Source organism: Oenanthe melanoleuca, chromosome 2 (assembly GCF_029582105.1).
Source record: "Oenanthe melanoleuca isolate GR-GAL-2019-014 chromosome 2, OMel1.0, whole genome shotgun sequence".
Taxonomy (NCBI): Eukaryota; Metazoa; Chordata; class Aves; order Passeriformes; family Muscicapidae; genus Oenanthe; species Oenanthe melanoleuca.
Genome location: NC_079335.1, coordinates 12,013,227 through 12,037,994, shown reverse-complemented (window position 1 = coordinate 12,037,994; position 24,768 = coordinate 12,013,227). Strand labels below are relative to the sequence as shown.

Below are 24,768 nucleotides of genomic sequence, written 5' to 3'. Positions count from 1 at the left end.
CCATCATCACACTCACCAGGTGGGGAGCCCACAGAGTCCCACCTGGGTTCCCAGAGTGCTATCAGAATGGGTTTGCTTGTGTTCTTCATCTAGCTTGTATATCCATACCAGAAAGAAGGCAGTGGCACTACCTAAAACCCGTTTCCTACTGCCAGCAAAAAAGCTCTAAGCTGGGAGCACAAGCAGAACTCCATGTTACAGCCCTTGATTCCTTATTTTTACAATGACTGGCTGCTGATAAAAATAGAGAATAAATAATTTTTTGCTTTCCTTTGTTTCCTTGTGCAGCCTTTACTTTTTCTCTGTTAAACTGCCTTTATTGTGAATGACAGGTCTTTTTTCTATCCATCTTATTTTCTCCCTCCCTGTGGTGTTGGGGGGAGGGGGTTATAGAGTGTCAGGGTGGGCACCTGGCAGCAGGCCAAGGTCAACCCCCCAGCCAGTGACAGGATGACAGGTTTTAAATTGAAAGAGGTTAGATTTAGACTAGATACAAGGAAGAATTTTTTATTATTAAGGCCGTGAAGCACTGGAACAGGTTGCCCAGAGAAGTTAGGGATGCCACATCACTGGCAGTGTTCAAGGTCAGGTTGGATGGGGCTTTGAGCAACCTGGTTGAGTGGAAAGTTCCCTGTCAACCCCCTAGGCAGGAAGGCTGGAACTGGATGACCTTTGAAGCTCCCTTCCAACCCAAATCATTCGATGATTCCATGATGAAAACTGTGTTAACATTACTAATTACAGCATTAATGCATTCCCTCACCTCAGAGCCAGCAGCATTCAAACACTCAACAGCACCACACACAATGGTGGTTGTAGACAGTGATCATTTCAGGAGCATCAGAACCAGCAGCAGAGGGTCCTTCCCAAAGCACCTGTACCACAACAACTGTTAAAATAACAAAATCAAACCTCAGTAATGGTTAATGGATTCTCAATTACAGTTTGCAATACTAAAATTTGCTGTTTAACTCAGAGTGGAGTACTGATGCATGTGCTAATACCAACAATATCATAAAAGCCACATCATGAAGAAATCTATTACAGGCAGATGTAAAATTACACAGAACGTAGAAGCAACAATGAAGCATTCAATGCAAAATGGAAATACAAAGCCCCTCCTGAGACATGATCAGAAACAGAAAACTGGAGTTAGAAGAGGCACAAAAAAGGGAAAGGCAGGCAAAAAAGGAGGAACTGAAGCAGCTGAGATGACAGATAGCCAGGCAAAAATGGGACAAAGAACATTTTAGAGCCCCATTGCAATAAAAGCTGGTTATTTGGAACAGCAACTATGTGACACATTCAGAACTGCATTCATTTTCCTTTATTTGCAGTAGTTAAAACCAGTATTTTTGTTTTATTTTTATATTTTAGAAAATACTGCCTGCTCTTAAGAGCTACCACTTACTTGTCTTTAACTCCTGGAGCCAGTGAGGAGTTAACCTTTGTGTTCCTAGCTTAAGAAACAACATCAAGTCAAACAATCTGCACAGACAACAAAGTTTCCAAATCACCTTGGCTAGCTGCTGTGTATTTTGGACATCTCAGTCACAAAATGACAACGTTTGGCAAGTATTTAATTTGCTGCTAAAACAGTTCCAATGCTATTTGTGAAGCCAAATAATTTGGTGAGTTTCCATTAAATGTCTATACAGACCCAGTCCCACAAAAGCTGTGTTCTGATGTCCTAACAGCTGAGACAAAACAAATTACAGCCTTTTTATGTGGCTACTCACGACCTTCAGTTTAAGAAGAAAGAGGGAGATGTCCATGTTTCATTTTTTTGCTGACATATTTAGCATTAAGCTTTCCACATTTGCTGTCTTTGCTGTAAGATTCTCCTGTTGATGCCAACATTGTAATTAATTTACAACACATTGTGGACGGTCTCTTCTGAAGAATTACAACACCTCTTAGTCTGAGAAGCATCCCCAGCCCTTCAAGCAGGCTTCATGGCCACCTGACTACAGCGCTGCACAAATGCACACAGAAGTTTCCACCTAGCAAAGCGCATGCATGACTAACCAAATCTTCTATGGTACATTATGAGTGCACTAATGCTCACCCAAGGACACTTGCCAAGTCATCATCTTTTGTAACCAGCTGACCAGGATGTGGTTTAATCGCATTAACTCACCAAACTATCAAAAGTAATTTGATGTGGCTGAAGGCAATATTCCATTTTTCTGGAGAAGTTTCAGTCAACTTAGCAGAGGGCTAAACCACACCAAGGGTTCAATCTCTTCATCAGTCACGCAGACGAAGGGATTGAATGCACCCTCAGCAAGTTTGCAGGTGACACCAAGCTGAGTGGAGCAGTTGACACGCCTGGAGGATGGGATGCCATCCAGAAGGACCTGGACAAGCTCAAGAATCTCAGGAAGTTTAACAAGACCAAGTACAAGATGCTGCACCTGGGTCAGGGCAATATCAGTCCAGGCTGGGGTATGAAGAGAATGAGAGCAGCCCTGCTGAGACCTGAGAGTGCTGCTAGATGAGAGGCTGGACATGACCCAGCCATGGCACGTGCAGTCCAAAAAGCCAAACCTGTCCTGGGCTGCATCTAAAGCCCTGTGGGCAGCAGGGTGAGGGAGGGGATTCTGCCTCTCTGCTCTGCTCTGGGGAGACCCCACCTGCAGTGCTGCATCCAGCTGTGGGGTCCCCAGCACAGGAAGGACATGTTGAAATGAGTCCAGAGTAGGCTACAATGATGGTCAGAGGGATGGAGCACCTCTCCTACGAGGAAAGGCTGAGACAAGTGGTCTCTGCAGTCTGGACAAGGCTCTGGGGAGATCTCATTGGGACTGTCTCGTACATAAAGGAAGATACTAGAGAGCTGGACAGGGACTTTTTACAAGGGCCTGTGGTCACAGGGCAAGGGAAAATGGATTCAAACTTAAAGAGGGCAGATTTAGACTAGACCTAAGGAAGAAATTCTTTGCTGTGAGAATGGTGAGACATTAGAACAAAATACCCAGAGAGGTCTAGTGGAAGGTATTCCTGCCTGTGGCAGTGGGGTTGGAACCAGATCATCTTTTAATGTCCATTCCAATCCAAACCATTCTATGACTTGTGATAGGTTCCCTAATCAGCATCTTAAAGCTTCAAAAGTGAAAGCAGCAGATAGAATTAATGGTGAATCATCATTCAATAGTGAATTATTTAAGGTTTTGGCACTCTTAATACTCCAGAAAGAAAACACAGGAACATGTGAAGAAAAGGGGCAGCAAAGTATGTCTAAGAGACTCCTGGTTTTAAACTACATCCATTACAGAACATGTTTCCAGAAGGCTACAGAAAACTTAAGTCTGACATTTTAAGTGAAGACAGGGGAAGAGCACATTGTGTATGTAAACTATTTCAAGTGCAAGAAACTACAGGAGGATCTTTGCCCTCTTCTAGATGCCCAAAGCACAGAGCACCAGTGCTTGAGAAAGCAAAGCAAAGCGTTGTCATTATCAATTGAAAGCACAACAGAAGGAGCTGGATGAGGCAGAAACAACACTGCCAGTTTTCACAGCAGAGATCTTCCTTGCAGGCTTCTACAAAGGATATGATCTGACTAAACATTCTTCAGTACATATAAACAACCTTGTCAGTTTTCTCTTTCTCATCTGAACACAAGACTATAGCTTGTTGATGCCTGCAACAAACACTTGGCTTCAGAATGAGAAAATCTCCCAGTTTTAAGTTAAACATTTATTAGATTACCTTACTGAAAAATATGGAATTATTATTATTGACAATTTCTTAGCATAAGTATATTTGTGATTTCTAGCTATCCATCTCTGAACAGGAAATCACTATAATAAGAATCAAGAAATATTAAATTACTTAAGAAAATGGCTAATTCCATGGCTCTAAATGCAGCAACATCTAATTTGATACCAAGAAACTTTCAAATTGGACATCAGAAGGGAAGTTTCCATCTCACCAGCCCTGCAGGCCTCAATAAAATCACAGGCACTTCAAGCACAAATTGATGAGGATTATGATGGAAAGCTACCTCTGAGTGCTTGATTTTACACTGTGTTCCTTATAATTTTAAATACAAACAAATCAGTGTACAAAGAAAAGGATGCAAAGACAAGAGTTTAAATACAGAGATTTATATCTATTCTTAAAAGAAATACAATAAGAATTCTTAAAAATATAATATGAACTTTATTGCATGTATCATGCTGTAATCATTTGGAGATACAAGAATAAATACAACAAAAAGTCTATATTACTGAAGGTGGGAGATAAATATCGGAAGAAAATTGTCTGTCAAAGCGACATAAGTCATCTTGGAGATTACCAAACCATTTGATTTCAAATTCCATGACTGAAGCAGTTATCAGTGATGACAATGCTGAAGGGCCTATGCATTTTACCTCACCCTGAAACTCCTCTTTTAGTTTTTCTGGTACAAGATCCTTCCCCATAGCCTGCAAAAAGAGTAAGAAAGAAGGGAATCAAGAAAATAACTTGCAGAAAAAAAAAAATTAAACATGGCATTAATAACAGTCTTTACAGGCAAAGCCCTTGTCACATGACCCACACACCATCCTGGAGAAGTTTCCAAGCCATGATGAAGTTGCCTGCCTTGGCATTCTGCATTCAGGGAGAGCTGAGACTAAAGCTCAGTGCTGCACAACCTCTCCAGCTTCTGGCTGCACTTGCACAGGGGGTTTTCAGTCTGAATAGCAGCAGAAATCTCAATGCCAGCTCTGCATTCAGTGCTCACCTTGCATTAGCATCAACACTGAACTCCTGGGGCATGTGCGGGCAAGGGAAGCAAGGAGAGAAGTTTCCTTTCCCAGCCTTTCCCGACCCTGAGGTAGCCTGTCTGCTACTGCCCTCTCATGGACACCATTCCTCCCACTGCCTGCAGCTCAGCAGTGGCTTGGCTGCCACTAATTTAAAACTGTAATGCTGACAGCAAAGTTAGAATCTCTCTGGCTTCATTTTACATATCCTAATATTCATTACAATAAAAGTCACAAACTCTTTAAATAGCACTAAAAATGTTTAATCTCTATGAAGAGATTAAATGCAATATTGCTCTCCTCATATTTTTTTAACTAGAACCCAGTACATTAAGCAAAACAAAGAAATGCAAAAGAAAGTCTCTGGCTTTTTCTGGAAATACGTAATACTTTTTATGCAATTGTTTAATACTGCTGTGGCCATCAAAGTAATCTTCACTTCCATTTCAAACTAGTGACTCACTTTTGGGCATCTAAAACTCCTGAGATAAAATGTGCATCCCAGGAAATGCCCAGTGCTGATGCATCTGCAAATACAAGTCAAGTGAGAAACTTAACAGCGCTGCACATTCCTGAAAGCAGAATCTCAGCAGAGCAGAGATCCACCTGTGTGACACAGGCCAGGGCTCTACAGGCACCTCTGTCAGTTCCAGATTACACCCTGCCAGCAGCCCGCCCCAGCTAATTAATTCCCCGTGCTTCCTGGCACAGTTAATTAGCTCAGGGGAGTGTCATGCTCTGAGGACAGCCAGCCCACACAGAGAACTGAGACCCTGCACACAATGAAGCATCCTCTTACTTTGGTCATCAACAGCATGGAGTTTTCATCGAAACCAAGTAGGGCCACTTTGTCATCAATTTCTTTTTGACCTTTTCTGTTACTCTCTAGCACAAAGGACAACTGTTGTGACTGGGTAAGCTGAAGTAAAAGCCTGGAATGAGAAAGGCAGTTAAAAATTGGCACAGCTGGAAAAAGAGTAAGTCAGCAGACCTAAAAACAACTGAAATGTTTAATACTTTAATAAACACTTTAATTAACTTAGCAGTGTTGTTACTGAAAATGTGTTTAATTCAAACTTTATGCAGAAAGAAAAAAAACTAATTTTTTTATCCCATTTACTGAAGTTAAGTGAAGCTGTTGTTATAATAATAATGTGCATATTTAAGGAAAAGACTCAAGATCTAAGATGAAAACTTTCATTCAAATACTATAGACATCAACATTTATAAATCTGACTTTCTCAGTTAAAACTTCACTGAATTTAGAGATGATTTGTTGGTTCCAAGTAAAAAGGGAAAGTATTTTTAAATTATAAAGTATTTTTGTTTCAAAATTTACATCAACATAGTATTAAAAATAATGAAATTTCAATGAAAATTAAACAAAAAACTCAATTTTTTTTTTCAAATCTATGAGAGTCAATTATTCATGATGCATTACTAAAGAACCTTATTTCCTACAAAAAGCAATCCTAACATCCCTTTTGCAGATGTAACTTATCCTGTACACACATTTATACAACATCTACATCCCACTTAAAATCCAACAGACCTGAAAATATTAGAGAACCTGCATAAGCCTTGGGCAGGGCAGAAGCTTATCTGGGACAAATGTATCTGCAAATGTAAACCACAGTAACACTCTGTGAAACTGTTCAGCCAAGCAAGGAAATGGCACCATTTATAACAGTCTCAGTTCGGAACCATACACACTGAAACAAGCAACACAAATTATTAATATAAATGTACCTTTGATATTCAATATCAGTACTAAATCAATGAACTACTTCAATTAAAGTCTTCATCTCTTAGTCTGAGTACAGTTCAAAGCTACTATTTGGGATTTTTTCATTTCTTAAATCTTGCCCCAGCAGGGCTGTTATGAAGTGTTCTCTGTAAACATTTCTGGACATTCATAAGTTGCCTTTAAAAACATTCAATGACTGACACACTACTTAAAGGCAAGAGGGGGAAAAACTATCCAAGATTATTTTAACAAAACCAGTTCCTAATTATCTCTTTGAAAAAATATGTTTTGGGGATTTTTGCTGTATGCAAGTTTTAGGAAGAGGGAAAAGAAAGGAACATTTTTAATGCAGCCCTGTCAATCAATTGTCATGGAGTTCATTTTCCAGCCTCATCCATTATGCAGATTGGGTTATTATTATAAAATACATTTTCACTCAAGCATGAGGCTTCAAGCAAATAAGACAGGTGGCACTCACAGAAGGAAGACTGGCTATGCCTCCCCTTTGGGGCACTTCTGCTACTGCATCTTTAATACCAGACCAGCAAACAGCAATGGTCTAGCAGGAGCATTTGTTGAAGAACAGACCCTTTTGTATATAATTACTTGAAAAGATTCACATTATAAGCTCATTAAAAAACTCTTTACTTCTCAACTGTGTGTGACACTAGTTTACTCTCCACTCACATTCAGACTCACAGCCACCACACTAAGTAGATTTTGCTCTTTAGATCTGAAGCAACAGTAGGGTGCTTCTAAGTTAGTGTTGCCAACTCTGAAGCAAACATTTAAATTGAAAATGCAAACTGAAAACAACAACTAGGAAAAATATACTTTACATTGTTCTTGACTGAGAGAACTTAACATTATTCTAAGAATACATAGAATTACCTTGCTCTGATAAACGAGGCACATGCTTTTATCCCAACTTTCTTTAACGTGTTCTGCTTCCAGGACTTGGAGTCTGCACATTTCTCTTTGTCCGTCTGTTCCAGTTCTCCTGAAGTGCAGAGGAATTCTTTCACCACTTGGCTGCTGGGACAAGTCACTGCATTCTCCTCCTTTGTTTCTGCAACAAGGCTGAACCAAGGCCCTTCTTTCTGGCCATCTGATCTGTGAGGCTGCAAATTAATCTCTCTGCCAGTCGATGTTTTGAAACTGCTGTTACTTACACAAGCCTCTTCAGACTGATTTAGATTTGCTTCTGGAATGACCAATGGAGACAAATTCTCTAAAAGGCTCATATAAGCTTCAGCAAGTAACTTCCAGAACCAGGGATTGAAAGGATGTAAACAGATCAGTTGCTGCAGACACATAATCTTTTTTTCTACATTTTCCATATCCTGGTAAATGAAATACTGCAGATTGAGAACCGTTGTTAAGTGATCCGTGTTGGTAGCGCTGTTTCTCTAGAAACGAAAGATAACAGATTAAAAACAGGAGTAGAACAGAACCATCCTTCAGAGCCTAAGAAAATGTCTCCCTAAATAATGACATACAAATATCACAAGGTAATTTTTAAACTGTACAAAGTGGTGCTCTTAATTTAAAATGATACAATGGGATACAGATCTTGCACAATCAAGCTGACAGCATTCCCTCTAGCTGCCCTGTCCCAGTCTGAGAGGCAAAAAGATCCTAAATGCTGTCAATTGTTTATCTGCCTTCAGAGTGTTCTACAGCTGCCTTTCTTTGCAGCATAAATACCTTTTATATAAAATAAAAAGCATCAATAATATTCTAGCAGACTTCAGAGCCTCTGGACTTTTTTCTTTATAGGAAAAACTCAATTTGTGGCTAGATACTCTTCTTGGTGGCAGTTTGGCAGCAAGTATATGGAAAAGAAAGGGAGTTTTGAACTGTCACTTGTATAGTGGAAAGATTTAAGCACTCATTTATTCCCTTTCTTATAATTCCTATTACATTGCATTAATTCTGCCTGGCAGAGCATGATATTTAGTCCCTTCCAGGACTACCAGTTTCCCTGCACAGGGAGCTCATTGTGGTACAGGGTGTTCCAGTTTCTAAAGAGTGATTATATCTGCAGTGACAGTTACCCTCTGTTTACCAAATACTCTGAGCACTGAACATCCTGAAGGATTATACACATGAAAAATATTTTTCCAGAAAATGGTCTGTATAAAAGAACTAGCGGCAATGTTTTCATGTTCAAAGCCTAAAAGAAAGACTTCCTTATTTACCATTTTTTCTGCAATATCCAGAGCCTCCCTGTGCCTTCCCAGGCGAGATAAACACCGAGCCTGGCCCTCCTGGACATCACGTCTCATTGCAATGTTGCTGGCAGGTAAGAGTAGCAGGCAGTCTGAGTATTCACACAGGGCTTTCTAGGAGTGTGACAGGAAGAAAAGCCAACGAAATAGGGAGAGATTTGCATTTAAAAGCAAGCCTGACAGCACGTTTTCTTTATGACTACAGTCACAAAGGGAATTCAGAACCCGAAATCCACATTTGCATTTCTCCAGACTCAGCTACTACCTGTGTGAGCAAGAGACAAGCCCCAGTACTACAAAGCCAAGTCTAGATGGTGATGAGCAGCCTCAGTTGTATCTCATGTTTAGGCCCAAGCAGGATTCACCACACATCTGCCCACCTCTCTCCCACCACACTTGATCCAGAAGGGATCATCTATTGACCTGGGTAATATGTGACACAAGGCATCAATGATCTGAGCGCTCACCCTAAATCTGTGAGACCTTGTTTCCATTCTCCTTGGGAAGGTTTGAACCTGCAAGTACCTCACCTCAAATAATCAGAAAGAGAATACCCAAGGAAAGTGAATCTCCATTGTTCCTGCAGGCTGGTTTTAATGTACTTGAAATAAATATTAATTGGGCTAAGGAAAAAGGCAAGAATGAGCAATACTTCTGCAGCTTAATGCTCAGGGCACTCACCAGGACTCCAATTAACATTTAAATACATTAAATTAAGTATTCAGTGAAGCTAGGTCTGGAATTTTGATTTCTCTTCCTTTGTGTAAGTGCTCAGAGAGAAAACTAAAGAACAGTGCTCATTCTCCCATCTCTCAAAATGAGTATTTAATTATTCCTTGCAAACTTTAATGGTTCTAACAGAAAGAGCTTCTAAATACCCTAAATACTTCCTAACAAAATGGCTGAAATATTTTTCTCTCCTGATGCTGAGCTCACATTCATTCCTAAGCAAAAGAGGGAGCTCCCCTCCGCCCAGTGCATGCAGCAGCCACTGGTGAAAATGTATCAGAGGGTTGAGGGCACCTGTTTGCCTTGTAATGTGACAAAGGGACATAACCTGGCAAGGTTCAGGCATTATGAATCCCAAGCAGATTCTACAATCATCTATATCCTAAAAACGTGCACAGTTTAGATCACTGCTGTCCTTGACATTTCCTATTAAATGGCCTATCCTAAAGTAAATCAACTGACAATGAGAAAAGAGATTACTACCCCTATTTACATATTTCCAGTCCCCTTTCTAAAGTCAATGCTTCCAAATCAGTAATTGTATGTGCAATCAAACTCTGGTTCTTGTTCCACCAATGATCTAGGTTAGCAATAAAACTGAAAACATTTCTAACATGAATCACTGCAACAGAAAAGAGTTAGGAAGCAATGGTCTGTTCTATTTAGCAGATATCAGGAGATGTTTTTCTCTCCTGACTGGTAACCACAGCCAGGAGAAATCTGCTTTTCCTGGGGGTCAGCAGCTACATCTGACCACAGCCTGAGGCAGCTCTGCTATCAGCACCCTTTTATGAATCCCTTCAGGGCATCTCAGCTGAGACTAGAAAATATCTGTCAGGTATACACAGGGCTGCAGTGGTGCTGCAATAACATTAGGATCAGTGCCAACTGAAGTACAAAAAGATCTACAAATCCAATGTGCAAGGCAAAAGAAGTAGTCAGAAGTCAGCTGGAGGGCTTTGAAATCAGGAACCTGTAATGCAAAGCATAAGCTGGAAGAAGCTACACCTGAAACAAGGCCTGGAGATGCTGATTTCAACAAGGAAACAAGGTAATAAAAGACTAGATCCTGCAACTAGGACTGCAAAACGCAGGAGAGCATCGCTGATGAGGAGTGCGGCTCAGGACATGCACAGTGAGGAGTGCACACCGCGGGCAGGAGCGGACACGGACAGCATTCACCACGGCAAAGGTACGAGCGGGAGCAGAGGCGGCAGAGACCTGGCACAAGCCACGCAGAGGAGCCTGACAGCCACTGCAGCTTTCATCGGACAGCGGGGGGAGCTCTGAGAAAGGTGACCCGCAGCTGCCTGGTGCCAGCAATCTGACAGCCTTTGAGGGACACGGCATTATCCCCAGGCGCTGAGAAACCCACATGCCGAACTCTGACCATGACTTCCGCGGCCACAGACACCCGCTCTGCTCACGGCCGAACTGCTGCGATGCTCCCGCCTGCCTGGGTCAGTTCCGGGGCAGCGCCGCGTTCCTGCCCGGCTGGCTCCAGGCTGACTCCCGGATGGATCGTGGCAGAACACAGATGTGCACCGCGGTCCGGCCCGGGGCTGCCACGCGTTCAGCACGAACCGGGAGCGGGACTAACCGCGGCACGTGGGCGTGGTACATAACGCCCCAGACCGGCAGGCCGTGGTTCATCGTGTACGTTCACCGTGGAGCACCGGCCCAGTCCGTGTCCCCACAGCTTCCCCGGCCCTGCGAGAGCCCTGCAAATACCTCGAAGTCCCGCTGCCGGAACGCCCAGTCCGCACGGAACTTGCTGCCCGTGACCCCGCCGGCGCCTTCCCCGCCGTCAGCCGCGCTGTGGAACCACTGCGGACACACAGAGCAACACAGAGCTCACACACAGAGCAGACAGAGAGCACACGCAGAGCCGCGACGGGCCGTGGAACCTCTGCGGGCACACAGAGCCCACAGATAGCACACACAGACCCGTGAGGGGCCGCGGAACCACTGTGGGCACACAGAGCTCACACAGAGCTCACACACAGAGCCCACAGAGAGCACACACACAGAGCCGTGACGGGCCGTGGAAACACTGCGGGCACACAGAGCTCACAGAGAGCACACACAGAGCTATGACGGGCCGTGGAACCACTGCGGGGACACAGAGCTCACAGAGAGCCATGACGGGCCACGCTGTGGAACCACTGCGGGGACACGGAGCACACACGGAGCCGTGAGGGGCCGCGAACCCCTGCGGGCACAGAGAGCACACGCAGAGCCGTCCCGTCCCGCCCCGCTCCTCTCCTCACGCCGCCCGCTCCTCACGCCGGGCTCGCAGTGCCTGGCGCCGCTCGCAGCCCCGTCCCCGCGGCGCTCCCGCCGCTCCCGGCTCGGCGCGAACAGGGAATCCTCGAACTCCGGGCCCAGCGCCGGCTCCATCGCCGCCGCTCCCGCCGGCCCCCGCGCGGGGGAGGAGCTCGCTTACCGCTCTCCGAAGGGGAAGTGATCCCGGTAAAGAGCTGAGCTGGGGTCCCGCGCCTTGATACATTAACTGCGTAATTGTAGAGGTGCTCTGTTAGCATCCCGTCCTGGTGACTGTGTATAGGGTGAGTGGAATGTGTTTTGGTAACTTTTCCATTTGGTTTCAGTTCTGTCTCAAAGCAGAAAATGTATAATCTGCTGTAGGCGATCCTGCCTTGGCAGGGGGTTGGACTAGATGATCTCCAGACCCTTCCAACCCTAAAAATTCTGTGATTCTGTAAATTTCCAGGCTTTCCACGACAGGCTTTCCCAGAGGACCCTACACTGTGCTATGGGAAACGGGGACACAATAAAGCGAAGGCTGATCCTAGATGCTTGTATAGATGATTTTAAAGGTTTCCTTCTAGTAGACGTGTGGTTTGCTTTTCTTAGGGTTTTTTTCTTCTTATGTGCTTAAAATATTCTTCTATACCAGCAGAGCCGTGACTGGATGTAGCGCAACCCGGCATAAATGCCAGGGAAGAAACTCAACTTTGGTAGTTGGAATTGATCAGAAAAATAAAAGCAGATTGATGTTTCTTTTGCTTGGAAACTTGCAAACAAGCCCTCCAGCACAGAGGAAACTGTTCATCAATTAAGACTTGAGAGAACCAAGAGTTTGTTTGACATGCTTCAGTCTTTCTGTTAAAAGTATCAAGGTAGGTGAGGACAGTCACTTGTGTATGCACATCAAAACCACCTGGCTTCCTCCTGCCTGCAGACCAGGCAAAGCACACGGGGATCAGCCTCTGGAGGTTGGCACAAGTGTCTGAACAGTTTCAGCACCTGTAGTGCTCCTCACATACACTGGACACACACATTCCCTTTCCCCCTACTCCAGGACTGCAAGTCACACTGCAACACGCTGGTCTGATGAACAAGGCACAAAAATCCAGAAAAGACAAATAAGCACAAATCAAAAAGAAGAAAATCCAAAAAAAGAAACATGAGTAATCAAAGTGAAATGTGGCCACAGCTCAAAGGAAAACACAAAAAACAAGGCATTCCCAGGGGCAAATCCCACAGCAGCTGGTTGGCTGCCAGCTTGGATTGCAGAGTCCTCCAGGGCTGGAGGTTTCGACCATCATTTCTTCTGAGGACACCAACATGGTCTACAAAAGGCTCTGTGTTGCAATGCAGAGAATGCTTTTGTCTGGTAAATCAGTGATAGCAGAGCCATGATTCCTGAGTGCCACACAGGGGGCCTAGCAGCTGACTGTGTGGTTTCAGTTGTAACTCATGGGCAAAGTATTGCCTCTCTTCATTTCTTCTTTGCCTGGCTCTCCGCTGCCCCTGCCTCCCCTCAAGACATTTAAAAAATTTCTCATATATTAGTTACAGAAATGAAAAAATGCAACTTTAAGAATTAATCCCTCTGTCTTGTCAGCACTGGAGGTTTGCTCAATTTCTCCCCCAAGATCCAAGTCATCAGTATAGCTGCCAGAATACAAATTCTCACTGTATTTAAGTAAAGCCGTTTGCCTGAGTTTGCATGGCATAATTTGCCTTGATGCTGTTAGCCTTGGCTTCACAGAGGAGAAAACATCATCCCTGGAAGAGGCAGCTTTGAGGGGGCTCAGAGATGTACGAGCCCTGCAAGAGCCTGTGCTGCTGCAGCTGCTCTGTAGGCAGCTTCAGGGATAAAAAGAAGCTATAGATTAATCTTGCCCTAAAGGCAGCCAAGGTCTTACTCCACTGCCAGCCACCAGCTCGGCACATGAGCACTGGACCAATAAAAATGGGCTCCAGTAAGTTGTGGCCTCCAAGCAAGTTCCTGTGCATCAGCAAAGCCATTGTGGCTGCTCACACGAGCGTGCCTCGTCAGGGCAGCGGTGAGGGGCTGTGACCCAGCTTCACCCTGGCTGAACGGGGACAGGCGAGTGGGGGCTGGCCAGTGTGCTTCCTCTTGCAGTCAGGGGGAGCCCAGAGAAGCCCAGGTTGTGAACACAAATGCAGCAATAGGCAGGGTTTTTCCATGCTGTCCTATTGCCTGAATCTTCTGGCCAGGAGAAGAAAATGCAGCATGGAAGACATTTTTTCTAACAGTTTTCTTCTCCCCATTTCTCTGTGTACTCTGAGGCAAAATTAAGAAGAATCTTCTTCCAGTGTTTCTTTAATTACTGATGTTGTTATTTGTATTGTGATAGCCTCCATGGGTCCTAGCCACAGTCCAGCCACTCTTATGCCAGCACACAGACACACCATAAAGGCTTCAGACACCATCAAGCACACACAGCAGAAACAAGAAACCTCAGCTGGCAATTAGGGCCCTATCTTGGTAGGCCCTACCCACACACATTGGCCAGGAATAATGCAGCTCACATGGCTTTATTAAAATATACTGGAAAGCAGCTGCCTTTGGAAAAAAGCAGAAGAGAGAGTAGTTCTCTCCTCAAAGCAAGAAAGTTGCCTGTAGTGAAGAAGCCAAGTAAGGCCCACAGGCAGCATTCCTCAAAGGACAGGGTGGCTCCTGAATTGTTAAGTGGATTCTTCCAGACATTGAGAAATATTCATACCTTGAGGAAGACTAGTTTTCTTGTTGGATAACATACCCTCTTCCCTAAACACATGAAAAGAGAAGAATAGCTCTTTATTTGCTGACATTGTCTCATTGTGTCCTCGTCCTTGCCTTTTATTTAAAGTTTTTTTACAGCAGAAACCATCTTTCATCTACTTTGCATGGTGTCACACAAAAGGGGATATTGTTCGTGACTACTGGGAGAGTAGGAAAAACATTTCATGGTTTGGGGAAGACAGAGATTATCTCTACTATAAACTGCAAACAAAAAAAAGCTCTGATGAGCTCAGATGAACTCTAGCATAATTTAAAATGATGACAGTAAGTTCTAGTTAGACACAACAAAAATTGAGTGGGGAGGTGAGTGGTGCATTGTGGAAATCAAAGAGAGTGAACTGTTTGTTGTTAATACAAATCAAAAGCTTCTTAGGGGTCCTTAGGACAGAGAGGAGAAGATGCATCCCCAAAAGATGGTTCATTTACCTGCTCTACCTTAAGACAGTGCAACCTTTCAAGCCCCTGGCAAGCCATATTAGCTAGGCCATAATCCATCCCCCTCAGGCCTCACAAAACCCAATAAAGTTGTTATTGCCAAAAGGGTGCACTGCACACAGATGTGTTCAGCTATTAATGGTTTTTGCAACTATTTTCTGTCTAGTAGGATAAATGATGAGCAGAATGAGTACGCCCTTGGGTTTTACCAGAAAGCTGTCAAAAAGAAAAGAGGAAAAAAGCTTTCTGGAAAGATAGAAAGAAGAAAGTGATCAAGTGCTAGAAAGAATCCTAAAGCAGTGATCTTCCCAGGCAAGCTTACACATTTCCAGTACTGACATAATTATGTGTCTAAATTGTTTCACTCAGCCATGTAGTACAAGCACTGAGGTTGTACCTTGATGGTTTACAGAATACAGAAGTCATGGCAAAGGGTGGTAGCTCCAATATACTGCTCTAACTGGAAAAACAACCAACAGAGTCTCAGGTTGGGCATGGTGAGGTTTGTATGCCTCCTTCTACACCCTTTTTTCAGTTTTATCAATTTTTCTGAAAACTCATTAATTTGCCCTGGCCACTGTTGCTTAATTTCTACTTGTGATGAAACCAGGCCACAGAGACCACAGTGGATTCGTTACTTCTCTAGATTAAAACTTTCCTACTGCAGTTTTCAGGACTGGGCAGGACCAAGCAACAGTGGTGGCAACTCCTCTTGGACACCATTTAAGACCTTTTTTATAACAACATTGAATAAACAGAGCTGACTTACTACAATACTGCTGTCTAGCAGGAACAAAGAGAAACAAATAAAAATAATTAGAGAAAAATAAGCTACACTGAAGAAATACACCGAGAGCTTCAGGCCTACCCTCACAACAGTTTTTTTCAGGCCTTGCTCTGTTTTTCCATGTGGAGGCTGTCTCCACATGGGAAACAACTAAACTGTTGATTCTGCAGTGCCTTGTTTCCCATACAGCTTTTGCACTGCTGGAGAGGACTAGTGGAAACTGCTATTAAATTTAGCTTCTATGTCTTCTTATTGCCTTATACAAGTAGCACTGCCTGAAGAAAGTGTGAGTCACAGCAGAGAGAAAGCACTGCTCAATGAACACATGCAAACAAAATGCAGAAATCCAGAATGGACTTTGCCCACAGTTGCTCCCTTCCCCAATAATTGCATGTGAAACACATTTAGAGCAAAGAAAACTGTAAAACATACATCAGTGATGCAGTTTTTAACTTTGTGGTATCTCTAGGAAAAATGATGAGCCCCCTTCCATAACAGCAGATCTGTGAGGTTCCAGTTCTGCATGTTGTGGGTGCCAGGTGTGATACTTGCACAGAAATTCTCACAGCTAGACTTCATCTGGAGGCTCTAGCTAGCTGCTGGAAATGCCAGAACTGAGAGCAGTTATAATTGCAATACTATTTGTACCATCTCTGGTTCAGAACACGTCATTATTACAGGCTATTTTGTGGGCTCTCTTCCTTGTTAGTCCCTTAAGACAGGCTTTACTGAAGTTATGTTTCTTTTTTTTTTTTTTCTTTGGCTCTCATTTAGGAAAACTGAAGTTCACTAAGAGGAGGATTACTGCCAACACTGACCTTTATTTTCACCCAAAGACACAAATCAACTAGGTGTGACACACACTTTCTTTCCCTTTTTCCATCTTTTCTTTCTTCTGCCAAATATTTTAAAGTAACGAAGATCAGCTCAGCACTGAACCTGTAAAGAAGCACACATGGGAGAGAAATTAGTCACAATGCTAGTAGTTCAATATTATAGCAGTAGAAACATATATTCAAATATTTCATTTTACAGTATTTGAAGTGCAACAAGTCATTTAACCACCAAAAATGTTGGAAACCACCATCTATCTGAGATTAGGGACTTCCACCAGCAATATTCTAAAGCAACGCCAAACCCACAAGAAATAATTTATGGAGGTGACTTTCTGGCATACAAAGGAAAAAAAGGCAGTACACAAAGTGGCTTGGTATTTCAAATTTGCAAAAATAATAGTTTACAATATTGTTATGAAAACAAATGCAAGCTAAGAGATGCTGGGAAGAAGGGTCTGGGAAAGGGGAAATAACCCACAAGCCCAGCTGATCTCTGAACTGCAGGATTTTAAAATTGCTGATAACAATGTAAACAAAAAAGGTACCTTTAAAAAACAGTGACTGCATGCATAATCCGGTGCTTCTTGTAACTCCCTCATTACCTGATGGATTCTTGAAAAAGCATTATTTTTTTTTTTCACCCAACCAAGTAAAACTATTTGGCCAAACACCAAGCTGTGTTGACGACTCATGTTCATCTCCAGTCCTGTGCTTAGGTCACCACTTCAGCTAGAGATGTCATTTTTCAGACTAACATTAGCTACAGCACAGGAATGACTCTCTTGCTTAAAACACATTTTTCTTTGCCGGGGATCCATGTGTAAGCACAATGCCAGGTCCTGCAGGAAAATCTCAGACTCAGGTTCCTCCAGTTGCAGCTCAACCGCTGGAATGTATGGGTGTGATGAGTCACACCAAAGCAAGACAGTGGCACTGCCTCTGGCAGGGAGTGGCTGTGAGTGATGGCAGGTTGGGCTCACGGGACAAGGACAGAGCTCAACAGCAGCTCTTTCCTCACACCCTTCTCACCTCAGGGAAACGCACGTGTTAAAGCAGCCTGTCCAACTGACAGGGACTTCAGTAAGGACCCCTGCTCTGCCCACCCCGAATATTTTAAATGCCGTAATAAAAAGCATCTGCCATAATGAGAACAATCACGTGAGCGTCCCTGGGCTGCTGACACGGCAGAGCAGCTCAGCAGAAGCAGCTGCACTGACTCACACGTGAAGCTGACCTCACACTGCCTGTGCCGCCAAGTCCCTTCTCCAAATTCAATGCATCTGAGCAACTGGTGAAATTCCATTTCGTGTAACAGGGAAAATGATATTTGAAAAGATCTGGTTTGTGACATTTTCATACAGACGTGATTCCTGGTTTCTACACCACCTCTTAAAACCACACACACTCAGTAAGGAGACATTTATTCCATTATTTCTGTTTTCAAATTTTTGGTACAAAGTTTATTTTCAGAAGTTCTCACATGATCCTTTCTTCTACCAGCGCCTTTAGGATTTTTCTATCTCTGATTTATTTTCTTTATCTGTTGAAGCAAAAGCAGTAATTGCTACAGAAAGAAATAATGGCAATATTACAAATATTTTACAGCAGCATCCATTAGTTTCTTTGCCTCAAAAAAATAACAAAAATAAATCCAAAGACAAGATCCATACAGCCACAAAGGCTTAGGTTTGTAATATCCAGAAGTATGCTGCGTTCCCATATACGAGTTGTACAAGTCCAGCACAACTTTCCAAGTTTGTGCAGAGCCTGATAAATAAGACACAGAAATATCAGTTACATTATACTGTTTCTAAGAACTTTTACTCTGTAAAATGTTTGGTCACTCAAAGCTATAAGCTTAATCACATATCAAAGAACACAGGCAATAAAGCCCATCTTACTGAAACATATAGTATTAGGCCAAACAAAATATAAGAGGACAAAATCTAGTGGTCACTGAAGCCTCTTCAAAAAAGGTCTCAAACAGAATGTTTCCATCATGTATCAGAATAAAAACGTACTGTATTAAAATCTGATCTTTTTTTTACAAGCTGTCTTTTAATCAGTCTTCTATTTACAGTGCAGAACTGCCAACTGCAGTAGTTTAACTTTGGCACAACACTAAGTTCCAATCCTTTTGAGTATTCAAGTCCTGTGTGTGTCCAAAAATTTTCTTGGTTTCACGAAAGATTAGGCCCATTCACAGTTAACCAGTTATCTTGAAATTTTTCAAGAATTGCTTCCCCTTCACCACACTGGGCAGCTACAAAGGAAAGACATTGTAAGCTATTGCATCATTCAAAAGAAACTCTTCATTCTGAACAGTGACAGTATTGTTGCTTCCTTTAATATCACGTACACCAGACAGATCACACAGACGGCTACATACTGGACACCTTTCTAAAAACCTTGCTGGTCGTTAGTGAATCATCTTCCTCATACTTCAAATACATAACAATGCATTAACTTAATTTCATTTCACATGTCAAACAGGACATTTAAATATATTGCAATATATTATAGAAAATTGCAAAGCGCCATCATTTCTGTAAACGAGACTGACACCTGTTAACTCTCCTGTGCACATGAAGAGCAGTACCTAGTGCCACATTTTCTATACAATATAAAGCCTTCCCAGATAGGGCAACTCATTTTAGTGCATTTCTGTACAGACTGTAAGTACACATGCAGATAGCCAACTATGCCAGGTTGGAAATACTTTTATAAGCTGAAACTGGAAGATGGGAGGAACATTCTGAAATCACAGCAGAGTTCTTGTGGTTAATCCTTTCATAGCATAGATGAGGACTTGACTCTTCTGTCATTCTAGCAGATTCTTTAGGGACATTTTATAATAGGTATCTAGTATTGAGTAAGTATAAGGAAATACTTTTATCAACTGGGACACAAATATTATGTGTCCTAACACATTCTAGGTTATGCACAGTCCAATGTTCACACAGTAACCTTATCTCTAAAATACTTGAGAAAACCCAAAGCATTTTTATGCCACAGTATTATAACCAAGGATCAGTGACTTTATCCACCACTATAGTGCTGCTTTAAAGAAAATAAGGAAAAAAAAAGGCCTCATTTCCCAACAAGCAGTAAGTTGGAAGCAGAGGTCAGTACCATTGCTAACCACAACACAAAGATCAGTCCTGCAATCCAGCCAGATCTCTCCCTGTAATGTCAGATGTCTGCAGTGTCAGCAGCTGCCTGCAAGTCAAGGTAAGTCAGTGGAGCTGGGGTGCAGTTCCTCTGAGCTACTCCAGGCATGCAGGATGAACACGTTTGCTTTCTTTGCTGTGCTGACTACCTACAGTGTCTTGCCCCAGTGCAGACATCAACATGCATCAGACAAATCCCACCTTAATTCATGAAAAGTGCTACAGGATGCTCAGTTATCCCTCTACTTTTTATAACATTGTGTGAATTGGTTTTGTAATGACTGTTCACTGAAAAGGTGCAGATGTTCTTCACCACAAAAAGAGAAAAATCCCCAAGAATTCCATTCATTAAACTTGGAAATACTGGCTATAACCCACCTGTGCTTCAAAATACCCCTTTTTGGAAGTGGGGAAAAATGCAGAAATTTTAGTTACTGTGTGTTAGTAGCCATTAAGGGGATTTTTCACTTTCTGTTGAAATTCTTATTTCAAAATACATTCCTACATAATTTTAATACATCAGCAAACCTCAAGTAACTTAACCTGGTAAGTTTGTGTCATGTTTCTTGGTAAATCTACTTATTCTAGGATTTCACAGGCTGGATGGAGAATAGAGACTGTAACCCAGCACTGTTCAGTGTATGGAACTGAATCCTCTACTAGCTCTTTCCACCTTTAAGTTACACCATCATTCCAGGTATTATAAACAATTCTTAAAAAGTTTTACTGTTCTCTGGTCATTGATACTATCTCTCTATTACTACTGAATGCAAGCAAAATTGTTTTCAAAGAAAAAAATAAATTAAAGAAAATAGCTATATTTCATTGCACTCTACTTTTGTGCCTTCAGGTTAGGGCAGGGATATTTAACACTACAGAAGCTTAAAGATTATCTTCTCTCCTTGGGAGATATGAATATAGACAGGTATTGGACTCAGGTGGAGGACGCAAATCGGTACTACCATATTTACAGAGCAAATACTGACATCCAGCCTGAATACACAGTACTCCATTAAGTGCAAAAGGGAAAACACTCCCCACCTTAAACCACAGCCTGGTTACTCAGCAGCCAGAGATCAGTTGTCAGAGTTACTGCTGTGCTCTCATTTCAGAGGAAAACGGAGGAGGGGAACGTCTGCATCTTTGGGCTTTCTGGCCTGCGGGGACCGTGTGCAGCCATGAATCACTTTGTATGGGATCCAGAAATCCTTTCTTTGCTCTGTAGAGGGGAAGGGAGTGCATCTGCCTGCCTCAACATTTCTTGGACAGCAAAAGAAAATCTGCTTTATTCAAGGTGAGCAAATCATCCATTAGAAAATTATTTCATGTCATGTGTGGACATTGCATGAGTTTCCAATAATCAAAGTTACAGTCAGAAACTTTGAAGTATTAATTATAGTTCATAATGGAATGATAAAGCAGTTTTCAACAGAGTAACAGATAAGGTTAAAAAAGGGCATGGTCTCATTGACTATAGTGTATTAGAGGTAATACAGTAAATTCTAATAATCAGGTATCTTTCCTCTTCTTTGCTTTCAAATGAAGACATTTCTATGTGCTAAAAAGGAGTGACTGTAAAAATGTACTCTTTCTGTCAGAACAGAAGGAGTTAAACTTGTTTTGCTTATCAACGTCTAAAAAACTAAATTCTACAGGGCAGGCAAAAGTCAGAGCCTTCAAGCTTCTGCGTTTTCCCTTCTGTTCACTTCTTACAAGCCAGCACTTTTAGTTCATTCAAACCTCCAGGGGAATATAGGCCTGACTTACTTTTTTCCAACATTAACTTTGGGGTCACTGAGAGGTGATACTGGGAAAACAGCACTGTTTAAGATGGAACTGTGCTCTTTCACTGCACTCAGAAGCGAGGGTGAAACATGCTATGAAGCAGGATGACACTGTGAAGGTGGATGTTGGCCCTGGTTGTAGCACTGCTTTCTGTCTTTTACCTCTTTTCCCTCTCCATTCTGGCACAGGATTATCTGTATTCTCTCTTTAGCTGAATTCCAGAGACAGCACAACTGGCATCATGAGAGCAGGTAGTCCTGGCAGAAACAGCAGATGAAGAGAAATGCACTAGCTTAGCTCTAAAGGAACTGATGCTCACAACTAAATTCTGATGTAGTGGTCCCAGTGAAGACTGAGAAATCAGCCACCCAGAGGTAAGATCTAAGCAAGATCAGAATTTCTTTGTCCCCAATGTCAGTGATAATCACTGAAGCCTGGCTCACAGTGAGCTCAAACATAAGAGGTGAAGCTCCAAAGAAATACTGAAAACATAATACAGGCTCATCTAGACAGTCTTTACCATGCAGGAAAATCAAAAAAGTCATGTGGACACTTACTCCTGGGCAGATGTATTTTCTTTCCCCTTCCTATCCCACTTCCAGTATAACTCAGTCCAAATGGCTTCCAAAACACCTTGCAGGTGTGTGTAAACTTTTAAGAGGGAGCCAGGCTTGCAGGGGTGCACTGCTAATGAGCACAGAGGTGCTCAGAATCATAATAAATTAAGACACTTGCTTATGTGCTTAATTTCAGGGAGTCTCCTGGATGTGACTGGTAGAATGAGAAGGTGCCATATCCTTCCCACCCACCAGGCCATTTCTGTTTCTCTTGGTGATGGTACAGTGTCCACAGCAGCCTAAGGGTGGCTGAGATGAACCTGGGCTAAACCACTGGCACCAGCAGCTCTGAGTTCCCTCCAGCCACAACCACAATCACAGATAAAACTGACCACAGCACTTCCCAATGCTTCCCCTATCAGTTCTGATGCAGGAGGCCTCTGGAAGGAGTCTGCCTCTCTCCCAGTGTGCAGTACAAATACACACATGCTGTAAACATGAAACAAGACTGGTAATTAATGGACTCTCTTCAAAGAAATATCAGTCAGACTATGGGCAATAATGAATGCATACAACTTCTGTCTTCAGGCTGAACTCACAGAGATTTTCCTCAGCCTTGGCACAACTGAAAGGCTTAAAATGTGCATGCAGCCCAACATGCTACATGTAGACTCTGCATCTCCCATTAGCTCATCCACAGCATTTGGTTTGATTTAAATTTTATGTTCTGCAAAGAGATAATTTTCTCATTGGGCTGTAAATACTGGTATAACCAGTGGAATACACTGAACTCTAACATTTACAACAACCAAAAAACTGGCCCAGTATGCATCAGCTACTGTCTCTGACCATTCTACTGAAAGAAGACCTCCAATCCAACTATATTTAGTCTGATAAACAATGTATTTCCTCTTCCTGTGTTTTTCAGACCAGATGTGCTAAGACCTACCATTTTAGTTGAGTGTTATTTAACAGAACACTGTCAAAGTGGAAAATATTCCAGTTTAATCATGTATTTAACTTGGATCTTTGTATTTTCCCCCATTTTTTAAAGAAAGGATTCCTAGCTAACATAAATAAGTCTCTGATAACAAAAATGAAGATATTTATTTGGACAGGCTGCTTGGTTGTTTTGGGTTTTTGGGTTTTTTTAAAGAAAATTAATTCTGGGTCAACTTTAAGGATTAAGGCAACTCCAGACTTTGCTTGCTAGAGGCATATTCCCAAGGATTTGGTTTAGTATTTTTGCAAACTTAAAAATAGCATCTTTTCCTTCTAGCTTTGTTCTTTCCTATGCAGCAAGCACAGATTTTTGACCCTGTATTCCCAACAGAGCTTGAAACTAGCATGAGTCTTGTATCTGCTGGCATCTACAACAGCACACTATTACTGTCATCCATACAATTACCACACAAATGAGAATCCTTCCCAACCCCATGCTGAAAAGGCCAGATCTTGATCTCTCTTGTACCACTGCACATGCAGAGTCATAAACACTCCTGTGATATATGCTGACAACATGGGTTTGCTCCTGCCCCATTCCAAAGTTAAAACTGAGGGATTCTTGGCTATTCCTCTCTAGCAATGCTGGCCACTTGGTGTCTCACCAACTTGAGCCTTGGAAGCCAGGGAATAGTTTCATCATCAAATACATGACATATACCATAAGCTATTGCCTTTTCCTGTCCAATACTCTTAAAACAGTCAGAAGAGCTCACCCAGTAAATGGCTTTCATATGAAACATCCTCCTGCAGCTCAGGGAGCTTATTCAATCTGTGAGCAGAAGGGCAGCTACAGGAGTCCAGAGAGGAAGGTCTGGGAGGTTAACAATATTTTTTTGTCAGACACTATTCCCTTTCTTATTTTAGTGTGTGCTTCACTCACAATCAGATATGAAAGCAAGATCTAGATGGACTCCTCTGCTTCAGAAAATCATGACTAAAAGTGCTTTCTTGGTGTTTTTTTTTTTTTTTGACAGTTATCACAGTCCAGAAGAAAGACTAAAATTCTACAATAGGTTCTTGAAGATGGGGAGACATTAGGTCCCATTTTCTCTGCACTAATCTGTCCTCATTAGTCATCAGATGCAGAAGCCTACAGAGAAGATGCTGACAGATGTGCAAACGGAGATTGCTAGTATCCATTCCATTAGTGCCAATGTAAAAGCAGACAATGCTGGTGACAGCAGCACCAATTCATCACCGTCTTTTGGAATCTAAATATAAAGTAACTTATCCCTAAAAATGCAGGCTGGCAGTAGCAAGAATACAAAGTAGTCTTCCTCAGAGTATCAGTTCTCTAGGATGTCAAACATCTGCCTAAACTAATTTGCGTGAATTTGGCCCACTGTTTTTAAGTTGCTAATTCAAAGTGCACTATGACTTTACGGTATTAAGACCAAATAGCTTTTTTTTTTCTATTTTATATACACTTATTTAAGATGGGAATGTTTTATATCAGATTAAACTACTTCTGGAGTTCAGTTCAGGTAGATCAAACCACCTTCAGAAATAAGTGTGTTCACCAGCAGTTCTAGGAGCAATCAGCACAATGGTGAATTCAATTAGGACGTTTTACAGTTAAACGTGCACACAAATCACTCAACTGGGCTGTCACTGAAGAACAATTCAACACTACTGTGTTTGCAATTACTAAGCATCTAAAAGCCATATAACTTCAT

General features: G+C 42.3%; 2 protein-coding genes across 3 annotated transcripts in view; both read right to left on the bottom strand.

Moving 5' to 3' along the window:
* Nucleotides 1-4,090: 4,090 nt before the first annotated feature.
* C2H8orf76 (chromosome 2 C8orf76 homolog) lies at nt 4,091-12,633 on the bottom strand. Its single transcript, XM_056483020.1, has 6 exons — nt 11,748-12,633; nt 11,193-11,288; nt 8,703-8,846; nt 7,393-7,910; nt 5,554-5,686; nt 4,091-4,433 (listed from the first exon to the last, which is right to left on the bottom strand). The coding sequence occupies exons 1-6, from the start codon at nt 11,859-11,861 to the stop codon at nt 4,227-4,229; spliced, it is 1,212 nt and encodes a 403-aa protein (XP_056338995.1). The 5' UTR covers nt 11,862-12,633; the 3' UTR covers nt 4,091-4,226.
* Nucleotides 12,634-12,725: 92 nt separating this feature from the next.
* Nucleotides 12,726-24,768, bottom strand: part of ZHX1 (zinc fingers and homeoboxes 1) — a 32,656-nt gene continuing 20,613 nt past the window's right edge. Inside the window, exons 2-3 of one of the 2 annotated variants that reach the window (XM_056483018.1) lie at nt 16,558-16,678; nt 12,726-12,812 (exon numbers count right to left, since the gene is read on the bottom strand). In XM_056483018.1, the coding sequence (XP_056338993.1) occupies nt 12,741-12,812; nt 16,558-16,678 (193 nt within the window). In that variant the 3' untranslated portion in view covers nt 12,726-12,740. Of the gene's footprint in view, nt 12,813-16,557; nt 16,679-17,120; nt 20,781-24,768 lie in introns of those variants that run through there. The other variant, XR_008839704.1, reaches the window with a different exon arrangement.